The 23,882-nt window shown below is 42.3% G+C and overlaps 1 protein-coding gene across 2 annotated transcripts in view; it reads right to left on the bottom strand.

Moving 5' to 3' along the window:
• The window catches only part of LOC131138615 (cell adhesion molecule DSCAML1-like), a 74,494-nt gene that overhangs the window by 39,764 nt on the left and 10,848 nt on the right, over positions 1–23,882 (bottom strand). For both annotated transcript variants that reach the window (XM_058087694.2, XM_078787542.1), the window contains exons 2-3: positions 21,077–21,397; positions 17,919–18,065 (exon numbers count right to left, since the gene is read on the bottom strand). In XM_058087694.2, coding sequence (XP_057943677.2) covers positions 17,919–18,065; positions 21,077–21,397 — 468 coding nt within the window. The remainder of the gene's footprint in view (positions 1–17,918; positions 18,066–21,076; positions 21,398–23,882) is intronic.

Raw genomic sequence — 23,882 nt, 5'->3', positions numbered from 1 at the left:
CTGTAATCATGTTAAAAATATTTTTAGAAGTTGTAAACAGGTTTGCTATGCTCATACTATAAAAAAAAAATGACGGCCATGTCTGGAACCAATTAACAAGGGATTAATGTATTTCCTTTCATATTTTGCTACAGAAATATGGATTCAGGTCTCATATGCTGTGTATGGTGTGAATGTTGAACATTCTACATCCATAGTTGAAGCCCTGGGAACTGCTTCGGTCCGAGAACACTTAAGGGGTTATTTTGTTGAGTGATTTTTACCAACATCTGTACATTTTTAAACCCACAATTGAATGGAAAAGAAACAGGAAGCACTCCTCAATATGAAATTCCTAACTTCTACCCGAGGCGTGACAGCTGCTGCATTATTAATCGCAAGTATGCATTTGCAAAAACACTTTTGTCGAGAAAATAGAATAATAATAGCAACAGCGTGAATGGATGACAACAAAACAGCTCTAACAGACAACCTTTTGAGTTTGACGTAAAGTAAAAACTGCATTGTGTCGCAGAGAGGAATTTGACAGAAGCTAAGAAGATGGAGGGGGAAGAATGGACAAAAGATGTGAGAAAAAAAAGTGCGTACTATGTAGGTACTCTCTGTGGTACTGGTATAAGCACATCGCAACACATGCATGAATGCGCATGCACACACACACACACACACACACACACAGCCTTCAACAACCAGGCTTAAAATAGGACAACGCTTGTTTCTCAGTAGGGACAAAACATAAAGCATGTTGTAAATTTAGCATAATGGAGTGAGTTGTGGAAATTGTAGCGAAAGCAGCAACAATGGACTGACAAACATGATTGAGAGGAAGAAAAAAGGAGGAAGGGAAATAATTGAAACCTGCAGAAAAGGTAACAGCTAAGGATGGGTACTGAAAATCGTAATGGACGTAATCAGATCAGAAGAAAAGTGGTTATGAACGCCTCATTTTGGTGCTAAATTGATGCCGACTCTGCCACCTTTATCAAGTGTTTGTTGGTGAAATTGTGCGAGTTTCATCCAAGTCATAGGTGTCAGACTCAGCAAGTTTATTTGGAAGATAGCATTGACTTGGCACTAATCACTGACCTCAGCAATCAAAGCAATTGCAACAATCAGCGTAATCCATTCATTCATTCATTCATTCATTTTCTACCGCTTTTCCCTCATGAGGGTCGCGGCAGGTGCTGGAGCCTATCCCAGCGGTCTTTGGGCGAGAGGCGGGGTACACCCTGGACTGGTTGCCAGCCAACCATTCACACTCACATTCATACCTATGGACAATTTGGAGTCGCCAATTAACCTAGCATGTTTTTGGAATGTGGGAGGAAACCGGAGTACCCGGAGAAAACGCACGCATGCACGGGGAGAACATGCAAACGCTACACAGAGGGTGGAATCGAACCCTGGTCTCCTAGCTGTGAGGTCTGCGCGCTATCCACTAGTCCGCCGTGCCGTCCTCGGCGTAATCCAGACGTATTTAAAATGTCAACTTTAGTCGTGTCACGTTTAGTCATAGTCATATACCCGTAGCTATCTCCTCCACTTTTTTCCTGGCTCACCGTGACCCGGATGTGAACCTCTATTCGTTGCATGGAACCCTGCAGTAAAGTTGCCGAAAGATAGCAGCAGCATTTTTATTTGTTCACACGTTACCCTCGGGTTGTAACTGAAAGGGGAATTTGAACATGTGACTTTTGGCCATATATAAGCCACACTTGTTTATATGGTGCAAGTGTCCATGTTGTAACATGGGATATTTACACAGAAAGACACACTATAAACCTTGCAATCATCCCTACGCTCGGTGTTCCCAGCATTGTTTGTCTATATGTGACCTGTGATTGGCTGGCGACCAGTCCAGGGTGTACCCCGCCTCTCGCCCGAAGACAGCTGGAATAGGCTCCAGCACCCCACCCGCGACCCTCGTGAGGATAAGCTGTAGAAAATGAATGAATATTTTTCCTCTTCTACGAGATGATGCTTTTTTCCGACAGAATATGCAAATTAGACAATGATGTCATCTAGTAACGTCTGGCGACTTATGTGAGAGCCAAGTGCTACCTTTCTTACTGAAAAGGTTAGCAACAGAGATCAAAACAGAACATAACATAATGAGATATTAGTTACCGCCGTTATCGTTATTTCTGGCAACCTCGGTTTAAATGACTATTCTGTTCGACTCACATGTCACACAACTCAGTACAAATAAAATACAGTTATATCGATATTCTCGGGAGTCGGAAAAAATACCGATATAACCGGACTATCCATATATCCGATCCTGCGCCGAACTGCATTAAAAGTGGGCGGATCTTTGATATGGCATGTAATTTTCTCCTTGAGTTCATGGATTGCGTATCTAGCATGCTTTTGTACTACAATAAATTTTGTACTACAGTAAATAAAAATAAACTTACGCTGTAGTGATTACCGGTTACCGGGACATAATTCACCCCGGAACTATCGATAGGGAAGGTGTTGCCACCCGGAGGGGTAGGCGCGAGGGACGGGTGTTTTCCGCTGTGTGTGCTGCACTCTGGTGGTGGAAGTGTGAAAAATAAAGTTGACTGGAAGCAGCCGTTCGCCATGTTCTTTTTTGGTATTGAAATCCTTAAGCAAAGATTGATTTAAGCTGCTTTTGTATCGATATAAGCAGACCAAATTGGCTGGCGGGAGATGAAAAGGGCATCGTAGTAACCGGATTATCATAATAACCGTGTATCGTACTAACGGAGCTAATTATATCATAAAAGACTAGAAATTTGCCGGGAAATGAAAATAGTATCGTAATAAGTAGTAATTCGTTTTAACCGATATCGATATAACGAGACTTTACTGTACGATTGTTTCCGGACAAAATGAATGTGTTTTCCTTTTGTAAACTACAAGTCTCTGCACCGTCAAAGCACCGGCACTGTTTCAAAAGTACCAAAAAGTATCAGAAGTATCAAAAGTATCAGATAATATTGTTTGTGTACCCCCACTTCACCCTAACATTTCTCCCTCACTCTACTGCACGTGGATTAATAGCACAAGTAGAAGCAGGTGTCAGGCATATACACTTTTCTGGCCTTTATGCTGCTTCACACTTACTAAACATCCATGAATGCCGTCCTCTTAACTCCTCCAATTCACATTCAAAGCAGGTTTTATTGGCCCCGACTGATGTATAACAAGTCATCGTGCATTGGGAGCCCACCCCTGCTGCAGCTCCTCCATAAAAGAGACTTTGTTCAGACGACCGAACTGCTCAGACGGACGGGGCAGAAGTCACGCTGCCAGTTACGACCACGCTGCATGAGCAATATCGGCCTTTTCGCTCTCGCTTCCTTTCTCTTCATTTTCTGGGAGATGCGGGAGACTGGATGGGGGGGGGATGGAAGAGGCAGCCGCCGCAATGTCATGTTTTCATTAAAAAGCTACGCTTCACTGTCTAATCCAAACTGCTGCGCCCTTTCTCGAGCAATTCTGACCGCTTACCTCGTCTTTCAATCATGTACGCCCCTTTGCCACTGCTAATGCTGGACAGTCGCGTGGACAGACATGATAAGAGGACACAAAGGTGAAGAAGAATGGACATAGAGAAGAGGAGGGGCAGCGCAGACAGAATGAAAGTCCAGTTTCAATTGCTCTTCTGCTCCACTGACTGCTCTGTCCCAAATTACCCTGTGTGACTTTAAACAGTAAACACGTGGGGGGTGGGGGGTGGCATGTTGAACGATGGGTGGGTGGGGAGAACATGTATAGTGCTACAGCGGGGACCCTCATAAATGTTCTCCTATGCAAAGGATGTAGTTTCCATAGATACAACTTCACAGCGCTTAGCCATGCTCCCCCTCCATAAACAAGGAAGACGATGCTGCAGGAAACTAAACGGACCATTGCAGGAAAAAAAGAAAACCGTCCGCAGTAGAAGTATCAGTACAAAAATCTGAGCAAAGGTGCTATGCGGGCAGGGAGGGAGGTGAGGAGAGTGGAGAGAGATGTAGAAATAAGGGCTCCATTATTCATGATGTGTGTTTCATGTGCTTGGTGACATCTGGGACAGCAGTGATAATGAGGGTCCCGAGAGACAGAAACCACATACACACATCCCCATGTAACGTGCTTTGGAGAAAGACGCTAACCTACGGACAACTGGCCTCCACTGACTCTAAACTACACTTTCAAGCATCAATCCCTAAAAGAGGTTTGTCATTAAATAATTAAAAACACACACACACATCCAATGGATGATCTTTAACCCCGACCAACTTATTGTGGTTGAGCAGTAGATAAACAACCGAGTTGACTATATGGTGTGTGTGTGTGCGCGCTGAGGTGCACTCCAGCTTAGCCCGTGGCCTGGGGCCGTAAAGCTGCATTAGCGGCGCTGAGTGAGCTGCCCGGTCTAACCCCCCCCCCCCCCCCCCCCCCCCCCCCACCACCACCCACCCATTAGAGTGCTGGTGGCAGAGGAGTGTCACTGCCCAGCGTGTAGAGATGGGGCTTAACTGCTGCACACACACACACACACACACGCACATAGATTGGCAATGTTTACCAGCGAGCAGAGTTAAGGGCAGCAAAAGAAACAAATAACTCAATCTGACATGGATGGGTGAGGTGTGGACAAACATGAGTGCTTTCAAATAAATGAATGACCTCACAAATGACTTTGGGATTCGTACATTTTTACTTGACAGTGTAATGCTCAGGTATCCCACTACTTCTGGTTCTAAAGTCTCCTGGTTAAGCACGTTATGCCTTCTGAAGCACAGGAAGTAGTGGAGGTGAGGGAAGACAGGAGGAAGGAAGGCTCACAGGAACTGGAGGAGAACTAGGAGGACTAAACTAAAGAGTTAAACACTCACAAGTTAGGGGGGGGGGGTACGACGTTTTCCCTTCAACAGCAACATGATGAAAAATTACTTGCTTCATTTTAGTATTTTACATTTTATAGACTGGCTGCATGGCGGTTGAGTGGTGAGCTCGCTGGCCACAACTCCGGGAGACCTGAGTTCGATTCCTGTTCTCCCCGTGGGTGCGTGGATTTTCTCCGGGTACCCCGGTTTCCGCCCACATTCCAAAAACATGCTAGGTTAATTGGCGACTCCAAATTGTCCATAGGTATGAATGTGAGTGTGAATGGTTGTTTGTCTATATGTGCCCTGTGATTGGCTGGCGACCAGTCCCGCCCCTGAAAACAGCTGGGATAGGCTCCAGCACCCCCCCTTGTGAGGATAAGCGGTAGAAAATTAATGAATTAATTTTATAAATATAATGCTGAGAATTTATACTGTTTTATGCTTTGTGTTATATAGCTGACAAAGCATATTATTAGCAATATTAGTATTTTTTTATTGTATTTTTCAAAATGGAGCCTCCAGAAAGCGAAAATGCCAGCAAATGGTCTGTGCCACACTTTGGACACCACTGGTCAGTACCACATTAAACCCCAATAGGCTTACAGTAGAAACATAATGATCACTTTTGTACGATTGTGCAATACATATTCAAATATTTAGTGAATAATGTTTTTCCAATGGAGAATTAAACATTGCCTTATGATGTCATGCTGTTTTTTTGGGGGGGGGTCTTTTTCTCAGCCTTGTATCCAGAATCGGTTCGATAAGGGTGTGCAGTGTTCATGTGGCCTCTGTGTGTTTGGTCAGCAAATAGAGAGACCAATCAATAGGTCTGATTGAGAGGTCATGTAGGAACATGACACTTGGAGGACCACCAGGGATTACATTTGATTCTTGATTATGTTTCCTCGTGACCCCCGTACAACCGGCACCGTTCATCATGAAATAGAAAACTGGAGTGATAAAACCATCCATTAAATTCCCCGCCAAAATTGTAACATTTTGGGAAAGCTTGGCAGAAAATAACTGCGAACCACTGTACTCGACATTGTGGCATGTTTATTATTTTTTAAACAATCACTTGAAACTGATAAAACAAGGTCATACAACTCCTAACATGGAGATAATTTTGAGTCCTCATCTCTGCCGAGATGACATCAAGTTTAAACCGAGCGGTAACAAGTAAAGAGCTGTTATTAAAGGATAAGCGGGGATTAAAAGGAAAATGATTGCTGTCTATAAGAGGCAGACAGAAATGGGCCCCAACAAAGACGGAGATGAAAATCAGCACCAAACTTCTTAACAAGTGTTTCCTTAAAGACAATTTCTTGGTAACGCGTGCTGTAATCTCCAGCACTAATCCGTCTTTCACCGGCCGAAACAACACAATGGATGAAAAGCAAGAGAAAAGGGGTAAACCCTCTTTACTTAAATCCTATTTCTTAACCCAATCCAGGCCGGATAACTCCTTCACTTATTTTCACTAAGCCTTGGCACAAGCCTCGTTGCTTTCGCTTGTCTTTAGCGACTCACAAGACTTGGAGAATGAGAAGTGTAACTTAGCCCTAATAAATGCAGGGAGTAGGAAAGACTGCAGCTCAGGTGAAAATCAGTATTAGTGCGGAGTTTAAGTGAAACAACAACCATTCACACTCAAAATTCATACCTATGGACAATTTGGAGTCGCCACTTAACCTAGCATGTTTTTGGAATGTGGGAGGAAACCGGAGTACCTGAAGAAAACCCACGCATGCACGGGGAGAACATGCAAACTCCACACAGAGATGGAATTGAACTCGGGTCTCCTAGCTGTGAGACCTGCGCGCTAACAACTCGACTGCCGAGCAGTCCACAGTGAATATATCTTGCATAATATAGCAAAACACACCTTTATAGAAACTTAACCTAAAAAACATCCATCCGTTTTGTATGTCGCTAACCCTCACTAGGGTCACGGGACCCCTGGACTGGTCGCTGGCCAATTGCAGGGCACATAGACACAATCATTCACACTCACATTCATATGGACAAATTAGAGTGTCCTCCTTTCTCTTTTGGCTTTTCCCTTCATGGATTCGTTCCTGATCCTATCCATCCTGGTCACTCCCAATGAGAACCTCAGCATCCTCATCTCTGCTACCTCCAGTTCTGCTTCCTGTCTTTTCCTCAGTGGCACTGTCTCTAGACCAGGGGTGGGCAAACTACGGCCCGCCAAGTGTTTGAATACGGCCCGCCCAATCTTTCCAAAGTATTTCATTTAAACTCAACATACAACCTGGCATCATGGCCTGAGCCAACCTTTTGATGGTTTTATCACTTTCGTTTTTTGACATGGTCTGTTGTTTACAAAGTGCTCCTGAAAAAAGGGACACAAGCACATAATAATAATAATAATAATAATTATTATTATTAGATTATTATTAGATTATTAGATTATTATTAGAACTATTATGATTATTATAATTGTTATATTAATGCTAATTATTATATTAATTATATATAATATTATTGTTATATTTGCATATTTTACATAATAATAATATAATAATTCTTATTTTAATTTTATTGTAATTATTATAATATTTTATTATTTTTAAAATATTTAAATATAAATATAAAATAATAAATAATAATAGCAGATTGCATGACAATTTTACAGATACAATAATACCAGGTGGACTGTTACGTGTAAAATATATAATGTATAATATATAGTCTGCCCCCTCGCCCCCCGTAAATTTTGTCATATCAATGCGGCCCGCGAGTCAAAAAGTTTGCCCACCCCTGCTCTAGGCCAAAGACCATGGCTGGTCTCACCACAGTTTTGTATATTTTGAGAAGGCAATTTAGGAAAACGAAGTACCTGGAGTAAACCCCCCACACACACAAGGGGAGAACATGCAAAGATGCCCAAATGGAGATTCAAACCCAGGTTTTATAAATATCGTTTCTCACGTCTTTATCAGCGTGGTGGTACGATAAAAGAGGACATATATTTTTGCCAATCATTTTCAAAAACCAAGGTACCACTGTAAAACCATCTCATAAGAATGAAGTCTCCAGGAACTCAGTTGTACAGTCACTAAAGCCTGGCTTGAAGGCTGAGGTGGGGCCAGATTTGTGTCAGAGTGATGTGCTTCCCCATCTCTCCCTCTTACACTGATTGACACTGATACACTGATGCGCGACAAACATGCTCATACTGCGAGTGTTCTACTCACTGTTAGTGTCTTTGCGGTGTGTGCTTGATAGAGACACAAAGGCGGATGGGGGTGGGGGGGAGTGTTCTGTGTTAAGTGCATGTGAGCAGGCGTGTGTCGTAGTGTGTAAATAGTCAATAATAGCCGACACTTGTCAGCCCTTTGCTCTACACACACAAAGCCTGTGCTCAGGCTATTGTCGTACTCCGCCTTTCAATGCCCCCCCCCCCACCATCTCCACCTCGCACTCCCCAAACTGGCCTCTCAAGCAGAAATAATTATGCCTATTGTGGCTCTTGTGCACATGCGCACACACACTAGTTTGTGCTAATTAACACACTCTTCCCTGTGCCTACTCAACCTAACTGAGTAAAAGATGGCTGCCAGCACCCCATCTGTTCCTGCCTTGCTCTCACTGGGTCTTACCACACAGAGGCAAATGAGATGGACAAAATCCGGAAAGTAAGTGCACGCACACAAACACACACGCACAGACACAAGAGGGTGGAAAAAATGCATATAAGTGCATCAGTATGGAGGAAACAAATCAATATAATCTACTCTATTTATTTGATCAGATTAGGTTTTGTATATGAAGAGCTTGCAACCAAAAGGCGCTAAATCCATTTTGAATTTTTAATTACGCACATATCAATCTATTTGGTCATCAAGTCTATATTGCAAATGAAAGAGCTATCAATATAGGTCATAAAAATGCATGCTATAAAAATCCTGCACACACCATGTATTTTATGTATATTTTTTTATTATTATTTTTTTCGGATTTAGCGCCTTTTGGCTGAAATAAATTTGAAGTCACCTTTAACTTCTTCAATGGCGTTGTTGTAAAAAAATGTAAGGTGCTTTAATGTGCTATGCTAATAAAATAATTACAACACAGAAGCAATTCTCAACATACAATACAAAATAATTATTATTAATTAAGTTAATAAAAATTGTAAAAACTCTTTACATTGTATGTTTTTTAGTACAAGTAAAATAATGTTTCTCATGAAAATTGGAGGTGTCAAGGTAGAGACATGCCTTTTATGGCGTAAAAAAAACTTCCATGTTACAGAATACTGTAAAAACACAATTTGTGTTCTCCTGAATTGCATAACATACTGTAACTATCATACGTGTACTTAATGTACACAAACAAAACAGGATGCGCACTGATACTGGCTTTCTGTATGTGCAGTGCCAATTGTATTCTTCTCTCTGATTGGTCAGATTATCAATAGATGGGAAACTGGGGCCAATCAGAATAAAGAATAAAGAAAGGGATTTAGCTCCTTTTGGTTGAAATCTGAAATGGAAATAGCGCCTTTTGGTTGAAAGCATACATTTCATATCACTTTTTTTCATATTTTTTAAAATGATTTCAAGACCAAAATATGTGATTTGGATACACATGACAGAGGTCTATTAAACTCATGAAAAACATGCAACTTAGTGAAAATTGGATTTAGCGCCTTTTGGTTGCAAGCTCTTCATATGTTTGCGTGCCTACATGATATCAGCTGCACAATCATAGCACAAACACGCCTGCTGTGTGCCACAAGGGACAGGGGCATTAGGGGGAAGAATGGGAGGGGGAGACATGTGATATCAGGGGGCAGTTTGGGGTTGTGTCCCATGAGCATCGCGGACCACATGTGCTCCCCAACCTCCTGTCACACCACATCCTGCACCAAGGCGGTCTTAGCAAGACACAGGACTGCAGCCACAGTAGCAGGCATCGTCTTAATGTACCCCAAGTTAATGTTTAATGACTTCTTCCCATTCAAGCAGGTTCATGTCAAATCTGGAAATGGCTTTATTGTGTCCGATTGTGCATGTGGTGGGCTTGAACAAGGGAGTGCCTTTGTAAGACCGATGTTTACATGAGTATGTGGTGTCCCAGACAAGTGTCTCATTGATGTATTCTTGCTCTGTGTGCACCGAAACACTCTGCATGTTTGTGTTCTTACCAGTCACGTGCAGTGACAAGCACCAGCCAACTCACGGTGAGGAGGTCAGCGACATGCTGACATGCTAATAAAACACGCCATCCAACCCAGTGCACTCATTGCAGTACACTCATGCACTTAAGCCGAGAGGAAAGACTTGCTACAACCTCATCTCAGCTTTTTACACTGTATTTCATCAGAAAATGTACAAATTGAGCACAAAATGCTGTAACTAAATGCATACTAACGATGAACTGATCTAGCCGAGATTAAGCAGGGATCATCCTTAAACTGACATAACTTTGCAAAACCTCTCAGTTTAGCTGTGTTACAGTAACTTCTTAAACCTGCAAATTGACTCTAACAGCAATATTCAGCTATTCTCAATTAACCCCTGCAGTGTGTATATGTGTGTATATGTGTGTGTGTGTGTGTGTGTTGAACCGCCTGACTCCAACAAGGACGCCAGGGGCAAAGAATTGATCAGTAATGTAGCCTGTAAGTGACCTTGGCACCCAGTGACATCCATTAGTAACCATGCTTGGTAAGGCAGATTTACATTCTGACAGATTTCAATTTTATAGGTTATGTTCGATGTTCATCATTTTTCAACACAACACTTGTAAGGGTGTAAGTGTGTCCCCTCAAAGCTGCACTGATCTAGCATTCTAGCATACAATCCGTTCTGAACTCTACATGAAATGAACACAATTTATTCTGTACCATTTTGCAATGCAACTCAGTGACGGTTCTTTAACTGAAAGTACTGGTACACCAGAGTTGAATGTGGGGATGTGTGCCGTTTTGATGGCAGGACATACTTAATAAAAGAACCGGAAAGTTGATTGAGGGTTAAATTTAATTTTTTTTTGTTTAGACAAAAGTAAACATATACAGTAAAGTCTCGTTATATCGATATTCTCGGGAGTCGGAAAAAATACCGATATAACCGGACTATCCATATATCCGATCCTGCGCCGAACTGCATTAAAAGTGGGCGGATCTTTGATATGGCATGTAATTTTCTCCTTGAGTTCATGGATTGCGTATCTAGCATGCTTTTGTACTACAATACATTTTGTACTACAGTAAATAAAAAGAAACTTACGCTGTAGTGATTACCGGTTACCGGGACATAATTCACCCCGGAACATAATTCACCCCGGAACTATCGATAGGGAAGGTGTTGCCACCCGGAGGGGTAGGCGCAAGGGACGGGTGTTTTCCGCTGTGTGTGCTGCACTCTGGTGGTGGAAGTGTGCAAATAAAGTTGACTGGAAGCAGCCGTTCGCCGTGTTCTTTTTTGGTATTGAAATCCTTAAGCAAAGATTGATTTAAGCTGCTTTTGTATCGATATAAGCAGACCAAATTGGCTGGCGGGAGATGAAAAGGGCATCCTAGTAACCGGATCATCATAATAACCGTGTATCGTACTAACAGAGCTAATTATATCATAAAAGACTAGAAATTTGCCGGGAAATGAAAATAGTATCGTAATAAGTAGTAATTCGTTTTAACCGATATCGATATAACAAGACTTTACTGTAGTACAACAAATATGGTATTAATTTCAAGTAAAAATCCAGGATGGAACACATCCCAGTCTCTCCCTGTTACTACAGGCGTGCCTCAAGGCTCTATCCTAGGACCCGTCCTCTTGATCATTTACCTTCACCCTCTCCGCAATATAACATCTTTGCTTTGGGTGTGACACCCAGCTGTACCTCTGTAACAAACCAAATTGCATCCATCTTCCGTCCCCCCTCCCTCACCACCTGCTTAACTGAAATCAAATCCTGGCTCACCTCAATTTTACTTAAACGCAATTATGAAAAAACAGAAGTCCTTCCAGTCAATTCTAAATTCTAAAAAGTTGACAGTTTCTACCATGGTGTCCCCCTCCCCTTAAGAGTCTGGGTGTCATTCTTGATAGCTTGCCGTCATTCCATTCCACATCAATAACATTACCCTGTCTGCATACTTCCACCTACGACCCCATACTACCTCTGGTTACCTCCCGTATAGATTCTCCTTGTCGGCCTCCCTCACAAACCCATAAGCCTCACATGGTCCAGAATTCAGCCGCACGCATCATCGCCAGAACCCCTTCTTTTCATCACATCACCCCCATTCTGCAGCACCTCCACTGGCTCCATGTTACATCTAGAATTGAATTCAAAAAAGTATTTTTCCCCATTACGTGTATGAAATAACGGTGCCAGTAAACAAACAAAGGCAAACTGTGTGGCAGGTGGTTTATGTAGAGCATAGTTGGGTATCTTCTGTGGGCCATCTGCTGGTCCAGTCTGTATGCATCGGTGCCACTCATTAGCTCTCTGCTGGTTACACTGACAGCTTAAATCTGTGCTCATGGTGTTTTTTTTTAATGGCCTTCCACAAACTCCCCATCTCTTTGTCACTACTCCAACATTCCCGCTTCAGGAGATCACCGCTCAGACTTGTAGGCCCCCCTATTTACTGGCGCGAGACTTCACACCACAAGGATGGTATGGGACAGGAAAGTGAGAGGGAAATAGGTCAGTCTGCCTGCACCCCTCCCCTCTTAAAAACCCCCCCTCCACCGTCCTGGCTGGACAGGAAAGTGGGGCAGACATGGGGACACACGCACAGACATATTAAAACACACACACATATTAATATACACAAACACAGATGGGAAACATGTGCGGCCGTCAGAATGGAACCTGTTGGGCATCAAAGGGCACGGCAGCATGGTGTTATGTCATCTACCAAACTATCCAACCAATGTGCGGTTGTGTTACTAATCAAGGTTCACAGGCACGTGTAGTGAAGCAAAGGGAATGGTGTTTCATTTATGCACTAAAATCAGTACATGAAAAGTAACTACACTATAAACACCGTTAAAGCATGTCGCCTTTTAGTCTTACACCACAATATATGCCCACACTAACTTTCAAAAACTTAAAATATATATTTTTAATATAATATTTTTTAAATTAAACTCCACCCTGATTGGAGATTGGAGTGAAAGAAATATACAGTAAAGTCTCGTTATATCGATATTCTCGGGAGTCGGAAAAAATACTGATATAACCGGACTATCCATATATCCGATCCTGCGCCGAACTGCATTAAAAGTGGGCAATAATGTACTCGACATTGTTCTATAGTATAGAACAATGTCAAGCAGCTTAAATCAATCTTTGCTTAAGGATTTCGATACCAAAAAAGAACACGGCGAACGGTTCTTCTGTTGCAGGCATGTGTTTGGCCAGCTATTTGGGGCGGGTTGAGCATGACCTGTGAACCAGGAAGTGCGGGAATCAGTGTGTGTGCTGCGCTCTGGTGGTGGAAGTGTGAAAAATAAAGTTGACTGGAAGCAGCCGTTCGCCGTGTTCTTTTTGCACGGGGGAAAACATGCAAACTCCACACAAAGATGCCTCAGCGGGTAATTGAATTCAGGTCCCCTAGCTGTGTGGCCTGGGCGCTAACCACTCGTCCACGGCGCAGCCTAAAATATCCTCCCACATTCCAAAAATATGAATGATAAATTGTCCATAGGTATGAATGTGAGTGTGAATGGTTGTTTGTCTATATGTGCCCTGTGATTGGCTGGTGACCAGTCCAGGGTGTACACCGCCTCTCGCCCGAAGACAGCTGGGATAGGCTCCAGCATACCCACGTCCTTAGTCAGGACAAGCGGTCAAGACAGCAAGTGCTGGAAAACTTAAGCCGGTCAGCACAGGAAGTGAAAACTGGAAAAAGGGAACTTGGACACTTGGCCACCGATTTAAAAACAGCAGCAATGAATCCAGATGCAAACAACTGAAACACTGGTGGCGGTGGATGTGTGCATTTACAGTGCCTTTTCTGAGTGTACTAGCATGAGACCAGAAGACCACCCAGTCAATCACGCATAGAGAGCGACTGGTCACAAAATCAATCTACAGCTTCAGCTCATCATTAGACCTGTCCAGACGGTCTGGCTTATATTTTAGCAGTGATATGACCATAAAATATATACATTTTTTAAAGACAATTGATTATGTAGGGCCATTCAAACAAGGTCGTTTTCCAGCTGACAGGTGACTTTTTTTTGCTGCAAATACAGTAAAGTCTCGTTATATCGATATCGGTTATAATGAATTACTACTTATTACGATACTATTTTCATTTCCCGGCAAATTTCTAGTCTTTTATGATATAATTAGTTCCGTTAGTACGATACCCGGTTATTATGATAATCCGGTTACTACGATGCCCTTTTCATCTCCCGCCAGCCAATTTGGTCTGCTTATATCGATACAAAAGCAGCTTAAATCAATCTTTGCTTAAGGATTTCAATACCAAAAAAGAACACGACGAACGGCTGCTTCCAGTCAACTTTATTTTTCACACTTCCACCACCAGAGCGCAGCACACACCGATTCCCGCACTTCCTGGTTCACAGGTCATGCTCAACCCGCCCCACATAGCTGGCCAAACACATGCCTGTATAGAATCTATACACACGAGAGAAACCACGAACGCAGTTGGTTCTTCTGTTGCAGGCATATGTTTGGCCAGCTATGTGGGGCGGGTTGAGCATGACCTGTGAACCAGGAAGTGCGGGAATCGGTGTGTGTGCTGTGTTCTGGTGGTGGAAGTGTGAAAAATAAAGTTGACTGGAAGCAGCCGTTCGCCGTGTTCTTTTTTGGTATTGAAATCCTTAAACAAAGATTGATTTAAGCTGCTCGACATTGTTCTATACTATAGAACAATGTCGAGTGCATTATTGCCCACTTTTAATGCAGTTCGGCGCAGGATCGGATATATGGATAGTCCGGTTATATCGGTATTTTTTCCGACTCTCGAGAATATCGATATAACGAGTCTTTACTGTACGTATGCAACGGCTTGGTTGGCACACACAGACAAAGAGGGTCAAGGTTAATGCCAGCCTGGCTGTGAGGGCTTGCAGCATTCTTCCTTTGCGTTGTGCATTCTGCTGTTTATATGGAGACGAGTGCAGAGTTCAGTGAGCAGCTCATCATGTTCAGCATCTGATCTTCACACTCACTGCTCATCAAGTGACCTATATATCCATAATTACACACAGCGGCCTCGTGACGATATACCCAGCAATGACCCAAACACGAAAAGCATAAAAATCCTCAACAAAATCTCGCATTTCTAAACCAGCTCAGTATTTGTGATAAGGAACTGTGTGAAATCAACCTACAAAGGTGATCCAAACAAAATATGTTGTAGATATGCAATTAATCTTGTTTTTTATGGGTTGTGTAAAAACTGCTGGACCGCTCCAAAACAAATGACTGCAACCTTGATGCCTGTGTATGTGTGATACAATGTCTGACTGTTTTGCATACATAAGACATAAAACACCATCTGCCAGAACCTGAGGCCATTCTTGCCCTACTACCCTCCTTGCTTCATTTTCCCTATCCTTCCCTCGTATTTCTCCAACATTATTCAAGAGCTATAGCACACAAAATACAGCAGTGACCACATCATAAAACACACATAATGTAGGGAACAAAAGACATCATACTTGACAACACGGTTGTTCTTATGCCTCTTATCAGATGAGAGGACACTCTGCTATTGACACTGTCTCTAATTGTAAGACCCAATGAAGACAATTGTGGTATTGTAGTATCTTAACGGGATGTCAATTACAGTTAACATCAAGATTTGACATTTGTATCGCTTGTACTGTAAACCCGACGATATCTGACAAATGGGAAAGTCTGCCCAAAGGAGATGGGGGCGAGCTAAGAGGAAGAGGATGGCCAGATCAGTGATCCAGAACAGTGAGCAGACAGAAGAACAGAACATGTGAAGGATTTGGTCAAACATCAAAACCGATCAGTGGTACTCAACTGGTTTGGCTGCGGGACGCACCATTATCCGTTACTGAAGTGTGGACTGATGCCTTGCCACTTTGTACTTAGAATTTCACAGATTTACTAAATACATAAAAAAATATGCTGTTTTGTGGTTGAATGTGGCCTATTATTAATTTTACAAAAGCATATACATGCATAAAAATGACTTTATTAACTAAAATACAAACATAAAGCAATCCAAAGACACAACCAAAGCCATTGTTATATGCCAGAATGTCAGTAATGACAGACTTTATCAGTGGAAAAATAATTGGAATTATCTCACAAGAAGCAAAATAATCCCGAATAAAAACATGGGCAACCCAGGCTGAGCCCGATGTCACTTCCTGACCACGGCACAGGAGCACAGGTAAGTCTGTTGTATGTCTTAAAAGCTTATCATCTGTCTACTATGTCACCTATATAGGGTAATAAGAGTGTAAATGTGACTATAGGGGTGTTATTTCATGCTTTAATAATGTCCACAAGTGTACGAAAGTATTCCATTTATATATAAGGAATCCTACTTTAGTGGCTGCAGGATGGCCGAGTCGTTAAGGTTCGATTCCCTGCTCGGGCATCTGTGCGTGGAGTTTGCACGTTCTCCCCGTGCATGCGTGGGTTTTCTCCGGGTACTCCGGTTTCCTCCCACATTCCAAAAACATGCTAGGTTAATTGGTGACTCCAAATTGTCCATAGGTATGAATGTGAGTGTGAATGGTTGTTTGTCTATATGTGCCCTGTGATTGGCTGGGGACACAGAAAGACACACTATAAACCTTGCAATCATCCCTACGCTCGGTGTTCCCAGCATTGTATGTCTATATGTGACCTGAGATTGGCTGGCGACCAGTCCAGTGTGTAGCCCGCCTCTCGCCGGAAGACAGCTGGCATAGGCTCCAGCATGCCTGCGACCCTCGTGAGGATAAGTGGTAGAAAATGAATGAATGAATGAATCCTACTTGATGGATATTTGCTTATTACAGTCGGGTCTGTAACTGTACAGCAATAAGTAACAGTGTCACAAAATCATGCAAGATTAAAAATGGCCGGGGATGACAATTAATTCATTCATTCATTCATTCATTAATCACACAATACATGAAAATTAACAAAATAAATTGCCAGCCTGAATATATTGCCATGTGTCTGTGTTTTCCTTGTCTCCCCCCTCAAGAAGAGAGTTCATTCTGTGTGTAACATTATTGTCATATTTTTATAGTACTTTGTTTAAAAGTCAAATCAATCTCATATACAGTAAAGTCTCGTTATATCGATATTGTCGGGAGTCGGAAAAAATATCGATATAACCGGACTGTCGATATATCCGATCCTGCGCCGAACTGCATTAAAAGTGGGCAATAATGAACCAACGAACGCCAGCATGTACATATGAAAAACAGTGATTATTGCAAGCGATAAAAAGATATCTGAATACAACACAATTAAATACATGTATTTGTACGCTTGTGTCTTCGTTGGAATAGGTGTGTATGCTATGTCAGTTGGTTCTTCTGTTGCAGGCATGTGTTTGGCCAGCTATGTGGGGCGGGTAGAGCATGACCTGTGAACCAGGAAGTGCGGGAATCGGTGTGTGTGCTGCGCTCTGGTGGTGGAAGTGTGAAAAATAAAGTTGACTGGAAGCAGCCGTTCGCCGTGTTCTTTTTTGGTATTGAAATCCTTAAGCAAAGATTGATTTAAGCTGCTTTTGTATCGATATAAGCAGACCAAATTGGCTGGCGGGAGATGAAAAGGGCATCGTAGTAACCGGATTATCATAATAACTGGGTATCGTACTAACGGAACTAATTATATCATAAAAGACTAGAAATTTGCCGGGAAATGAAAATAATATCGTAATAAGCAGTAATTCGTTATAACCGATATCGATATAACGAGACTTTACTGTATTGTCGTATCTTGTGTAAATACTTAGAGTCAAAGACTTTCTACTCAACCGGAGACATTACATCACATTAGTAGACAAATGCTGAATCCCATTCCAACCCACCAGTTGAGAATCACTGAACTAGATCCATCATGTCCTACCTGGGACGATGGAGACGGTGTCTCTCTCCCAGGACACGACGCTGACATACTCCTGCACGGCTGTGGGGATGAGGCACTTGAACACGGCTACGTTGCCCCGCATCGAGCGCTGGTCTGCTACCCGCACGGTGTAGGGTTCCCTGAAAACTACACACACACACACTGATTAACTAAAATGTTCTCTCTAATAGTAAAATAACAAACATGAAATACAGATAAAAAAAACAACAAAATGTTGAAGACATTGCCATCACATCACCAAGCTTTTAAATAATGGAGAAGTCCAATACAGTTTACATCATTAAAAACACCCCATTAACACAGAGTTCTCTCATCAATTACCGCTGCACTTTGCAGCCTACATTTACTGGAAATGACTTGCCAGCTCTTGAATTTAGTTTAAACAGGTCTAATGCATGCCCTGCTCTCTACATAAATACAGCAAGCCTCCATTAGACAAGAAAATAATATAAATACTTGTTCAAGTAGGGCATGGAATTAAACATTGTGTGCTGAATTTTGTAAGAGATCGATTGAAATACTGTATATTTGAGTCTCTTTTTTTGTCACGCAGTTTTCCCACACAGTGTTGAATGACAATGAGCTCGTTAGTAAAGTCTCATTCGCTTTGGATGTATCTGAAGGTTGCTAAGGAACTGCTGTTTCACTTCCAGTCAATCAAAGAAACGCATATGCTCATGTTGTAATGGAATTACAAAAAGGAGACACCAAAAGAAAAAAAAATGTAAACAGAAATCACAGCCTTACATGTGATCTCATTTCTATACATCTATATTTTAAAAAATATATCTATATGCTGTCCTTTTACAAGCATTTCCTCCTCACGCTCACAATCTCCTAACAAGCCAGACAGCCAAAAAATATTCATTCATTCATTCATTTTCTACTGCTTATCCTCACGAGGGTCGCAGTCGTGCTAGAGCCTATCCCAGTTGTCTTCGGGTACACCCTGGACTGGTCGCCAGCCAATCACAGGGCACATATAGACAAACATTCACGCTCACATTCATACCTATGGATAATTTGGAGTCGCCAATTAACCTAGCATGTTTTTGGAATGTGGGAGGAAAACCGGAGTACCCGGAAAAAAGAGAGCCATGAAGGCCAGATATTTTAAAATGTGTATCTGTGAGAGCCATATACATTTTTTTAAACATTGAATGCAATAAAATGTGTGCATTTTTATGTAAGACCAACAGTTTTAGATATAATGGGCTCTAATTACGTAGACCAGGCACACTACCCCACGCCAATGGGGTGTGGCCAGCACACTTTCGTGAGCAGCGCAGTGTCTAATAATAAATCAAATACTTGTTGCCATTAATACAACTTCTGCTGCTGCATAGTTTTGCACCGTACTCCGTAGACGTATTTCATTCTTTTGGCCATCTTTGCCAGAAGGCTTGGTTCTGCAGCTTTAGCTAGGTGACTATTTGACTAAAGGAGAAAAGTTTATATTTACATGTTGACATCTCAATGACCGAGGTAGACTACAGCATTACCCAGTAATAATCGAGTTTTGGTGTTTGACCTGGAAAATATCAGGAAAGATGGATATGGTTGGCCGTATTGCAGTAGAAAATAGATGGACGAATTAAAATGCATAAAAAAGTTGTTGATTTTTAATATTATTTCTGTGATGTTTACTTTAAAATGTTAGCAAAAATACATTTTTATTGTGGTAAGAAATGCTTGAGACCCAGATACAGTCATCAAAAGAGCCCTACCTGGCTCCCGAGCCATAGGTTCCCTACCTCTGTTATAGATGATGCTTCCATTCTTAACACTTTGCTATAATTACAATATCATGTCATAATGTAATATAATAAATTATACTTTCTGCAATTTGCACTTTTATTCAAATTCATGGACTTTAATTGGGATTTGTGGAATTCTCAATTTTAGAATTTGGACAAGCCTATTATTAAAAATAAATAAATAATCGCAGATAATTCCAATCTCAATTCCAAGCTATAAAACGGTGACTGACTTTTTTGTCAGAATCATGCCCAAACCTGTTGGCCGGAGCCAAAAAACAATACATCAACAACTTCTGCAAGCAGTTTGAGAGGCGGCTGGCTACAGGATGTTAGGTTGACGCTAATCCCTCGTCTCCTGCAGCCAGGCTTTTGGGTCATGTGGGAATGAAGGCAGCACCCGGCTGGCATGCAGCTCAGGGTCCTGGCTCAAATCCCCAACTTGGCGCTAGTATTAGTATTAGAATGAATATGAGTATTAGTTCGGGTCGGTGTTGGGAGGCAGAATATGAAAGCAGATGTTGACGGCAGGAGGGAAGAGGGAGGGAGGGGGGGGGGGGAGCGGTTGGCCTGAATGAACCACTGAGAACAGACGCAGTGCAACTACTGTATCATCCAGATTTACTCTGGCGGTGAGGTGAGGTTACTTTATTTTTTTTAGTCAATTCAGTCCCATGTATCTCAGCTTGTTCTCCGACCGAAGGGCGCCAAACCCCCAAATGTGCAATTTTGCAGGAGCTGACGTCTGGCTTATTAAAGCAACATCACACAGTCTAATCAATGAAAAGCACCAATTAGGATTGTTAATGAGAGATAATTAAAGAAGTGTGTTGTGGCTATATTTAGTCTGACACGGGACGGAGAGGCAGAACAAAAGTGGGAATAAATGGCGGCAACTTCCTATCACTGCTCATTGATTCACTGCAATAAATCTCTCCTGCAAACATCAAAACTTATTTTGGCGAGTGCAACGGCAGTACGCTCAATCCTGATGTGAATGATCAAAAAAAAGGCTCACTGGAGGTGCTACTTGTTGTGTTATGTGCTGCAGGGTGTGTTGTGTTACCGCTTTCATGCCTCAGACAGCACGGTGCCACTCGGCGGTGCAGATGGAGTTAGAGGGGATGGAGCTGTATAATGTGTGTCTGAGTCCGCTCTGAATAGCGTCTTCCAGGTCAATTGCTGTTCAGGTTCAGACGGGCTATTTTAGGGCAGGTGATCCCTTGTGTGGGTTGGTCTTTTTTTTTTTTTTTTTTTTTTTTTTTAAGCCGCCAATCGCATTCCGCTCCACACGGTTTCATTTTGACCTTTTTTTTTTTTTACCCCTCCATCATGCAGATCTTCTGTCTTACTTTGTTTAACGACATCCGACTAACTCACCAGCTTTGATTCGGATGTTGGGGCTTCGGATCTTGCCCGCCTGGTTCTCGGCAGTGCAGAAGTAGTCGTTGTCGTGGATGTAGCTGTTGTAGGCGGAGGGCGAGAAGGGGTACAGTTGCAGGGTGCCATTGGCGTACACGTGGCGGATGTGGGGCACGTCGTAGATGTCATCGCCGGTGGCCAGGTACCAGCGCAGAATGGCACTGGGGGTGCCCCCTGCTGGACAGGGTAGGGACACCCCCACCGAGCTGGAGTAAGTAACCCTCTGCAGGGAGGCATTCACAAAGTACAGCCTGGTAGAGCCCACATCCTCACTGTGTACTGCAGGAGAAAACAGACAAGGTGGCATCAGACTGACATGCAGGTGATAATCAGTGTTACTAAAAGCATTTCAAGAGTGTGAATGTCCTTCAAATGCATTGCAAAATAATCATAACAAATGTATGTCAAATGTCCAGCTGCAAACATCAGTCATGTGATGCCGAAAGCCAGGGATTTGGGCTAAAGCCTGTGGTGGTTTAGGTGGATGGCAGGGGGAGGAGCCCGCTACCTCCGTACAGTTGTACACATACACAAACAAAGAGGAAGCGAGAGAACACTGATGATAGGTTATGTGATTGGAATTTCTATGCCAGACGCAGAGATTTAAGTCTTTTTAATCTCCTTACATATTTAACACACACATACACACACACACAAGGACAAATACACACATGCAGGAATACTTTTCATTGGCTGTCAGATTAAACACATGCAGAGAAAGGAAACTGAGAGGGAAGATGGAGAAGGGGGGCGGGTGGGGGTGGTAATTTGGGGTCATCATAGTCAAGATTAAAGAAGAAAAAAGTAGCGAGTGTGGACGTCTGATGGTCCTGCCATGTGCTCTTCCTTTCATTTGCCTTCGGTGTATTGGCAAAAAATACACTCATATTTTTTGAAAGGTTTACATAATTCAAATGAATCAGTTATGTTGGTTCGTTGAACCCCCACCCCCCCCCAATTAATCCTCACTGCTGGCAGACAATCCGATGCTGACATAATGGCTATATACTGCTTGTTTTGTATATAATAATATCATCACTTCATTCTCTCGGTATATTACAGTTAATATAGTCTAACAGTGCTTTTACACCAGACAATTTCATTTATTCCGGATACATAAAAGTCTGTCTGTATGAGATTAATGCGAGGAACATAAAAGTTGAAGGTAGTTGCTGTAAAAATGTCCGCTCGGTTATGATTTAACCCAAATAAATCCATGGAAGCTAAAAATGGATGCACTATAAGAAAATGGGTTAAACACCTGCTCAACACAAGTGAAGCTTATAGATCTTCAACACTGTCATTGTGCTGGTACCAAACTCTTGATGTAGGCAGGGGGTGGGGGGCAAAGATGCTAAAAGTGAAACAGACACATAAGAAGTGAAAGTACCGCTAAGCTTGATAACGTACACTACAGAATGTTACAGATGGTATATGAAATGTGTCTAGCAGTCCAGTGGTGGGCTGAAAAATCCAGGTCAGACTCCCCCCACTGCAGATTACTGATAATGGCCCCTGAGCATAAAGCCCATATTAAAGATTGCAATATCTATAATCTCCCAATGGGGGGACAGGACTAAAGTGGAGGAGTGCGGGGGTCACCCTGAGAGCTTCATGGGGAAGGGCAGGACTCTGACAGTGGATTATATGCCCCGGGGGCCTGGGTGCAAGGGGGGGCTGGGGAGCACTGAGGACTGACGGGAGGGGGAAAGTGGAATAGAAGCGGGATCAGAGCAAACTCCAACCACTCAGTGTGTTGTCATGATGGCACTGGCATGACCAAGACCATACAAAAAATTAACTAAACAGCAGCAACATAAAAGATGACATTTAAACCCTAACAGTGATTACTATGCAAAGTGTCTTAAATATTTGCACAGTGCAAGTACAATATTTTCCACACTATAAGGCGCTCTTATACTGTCGGACCATTTCCCACTGACATAGGGAACGTAATACATAAATCAATCAGAGAACATGACGTGATACGTACAGTACAAACGCTTCCAAGGCTGCAAAACAATATTGTGCCCATCTCTCCACAACTGTGAAAAACCAAGTGAAGCAAATGAATGAGCGGCTGTTCAATTCAAATAAAGAAGATGAGGACTTTGATGGATTTGTGGGAGAAAATGAATTAAAAAACGCAGTAGAATAGAATAAAGTTAGTATATAACATATAATACATATAATTCACCCCGGAACTATTAAAGTTGAGTGTGTTGCCATCCGAACAGTTCAGGTAGTAGGAAGAACTATTTTGTTGTGGTTTTTGAAAAGAAAATAAAGTTTGCTCCTGCATCCTCAGACTCCCTTTCTTCTGCGCTTCAACTATGTTTTAGCATGCGCCTTATAATACGTGCCCCTTATGTACAGTAAAGTCTCGTTATATCGATATCGGTTATAACGAATTACTACTTATTACGATACTATTTTCATTTCCCGGCAAATTTCTAGTCTTTTATGATATAATTAGCTCCGTTAGTACGATACCCGGTTATTATGATAATCCGGTTACTACGATGCCCTTTTCATCTCCCGCCAGCCAATTTGGTCTGCTTATATCGATACAAAAGCAGCTTAAATCAATCTTTGCTTAAGGATTTCAATACCAAAAAAAGAACACGGCGAACGGCTGCTTCCAGTCAACTTTATTTTTCACACTTCCACCACCAGAGCGCAGCACACACACCGATTCCCGCACTTCCTGGTTCACAGGTCATGCTCAACCCGCTCAATATGGATAGTCCGGTTATATCGGTAT

The sequence above is a fragment of the Doryrhamphus excisus genome, linkage group LG21 (genome assembly GCF_037039965.1).
Source record: "Doryrhamphus excisus strain RoL-2023G ecotype Guam linkage group LG21, RoL_Dexc_Guam_v1.1, whole genome shotgun sequence".
Taxonomy (NCBI): Eukaryota; Metazoa; Chordata; class Actinopteri; order Syngnathiformes; family Syngnathidae; genus Doryrhamphus; species Doryrhamphus excisus.
Note: the sequence above shows the minus strand (reverse complement) of the source record. Positions and strands in the feature narration are given on the sequence as shown.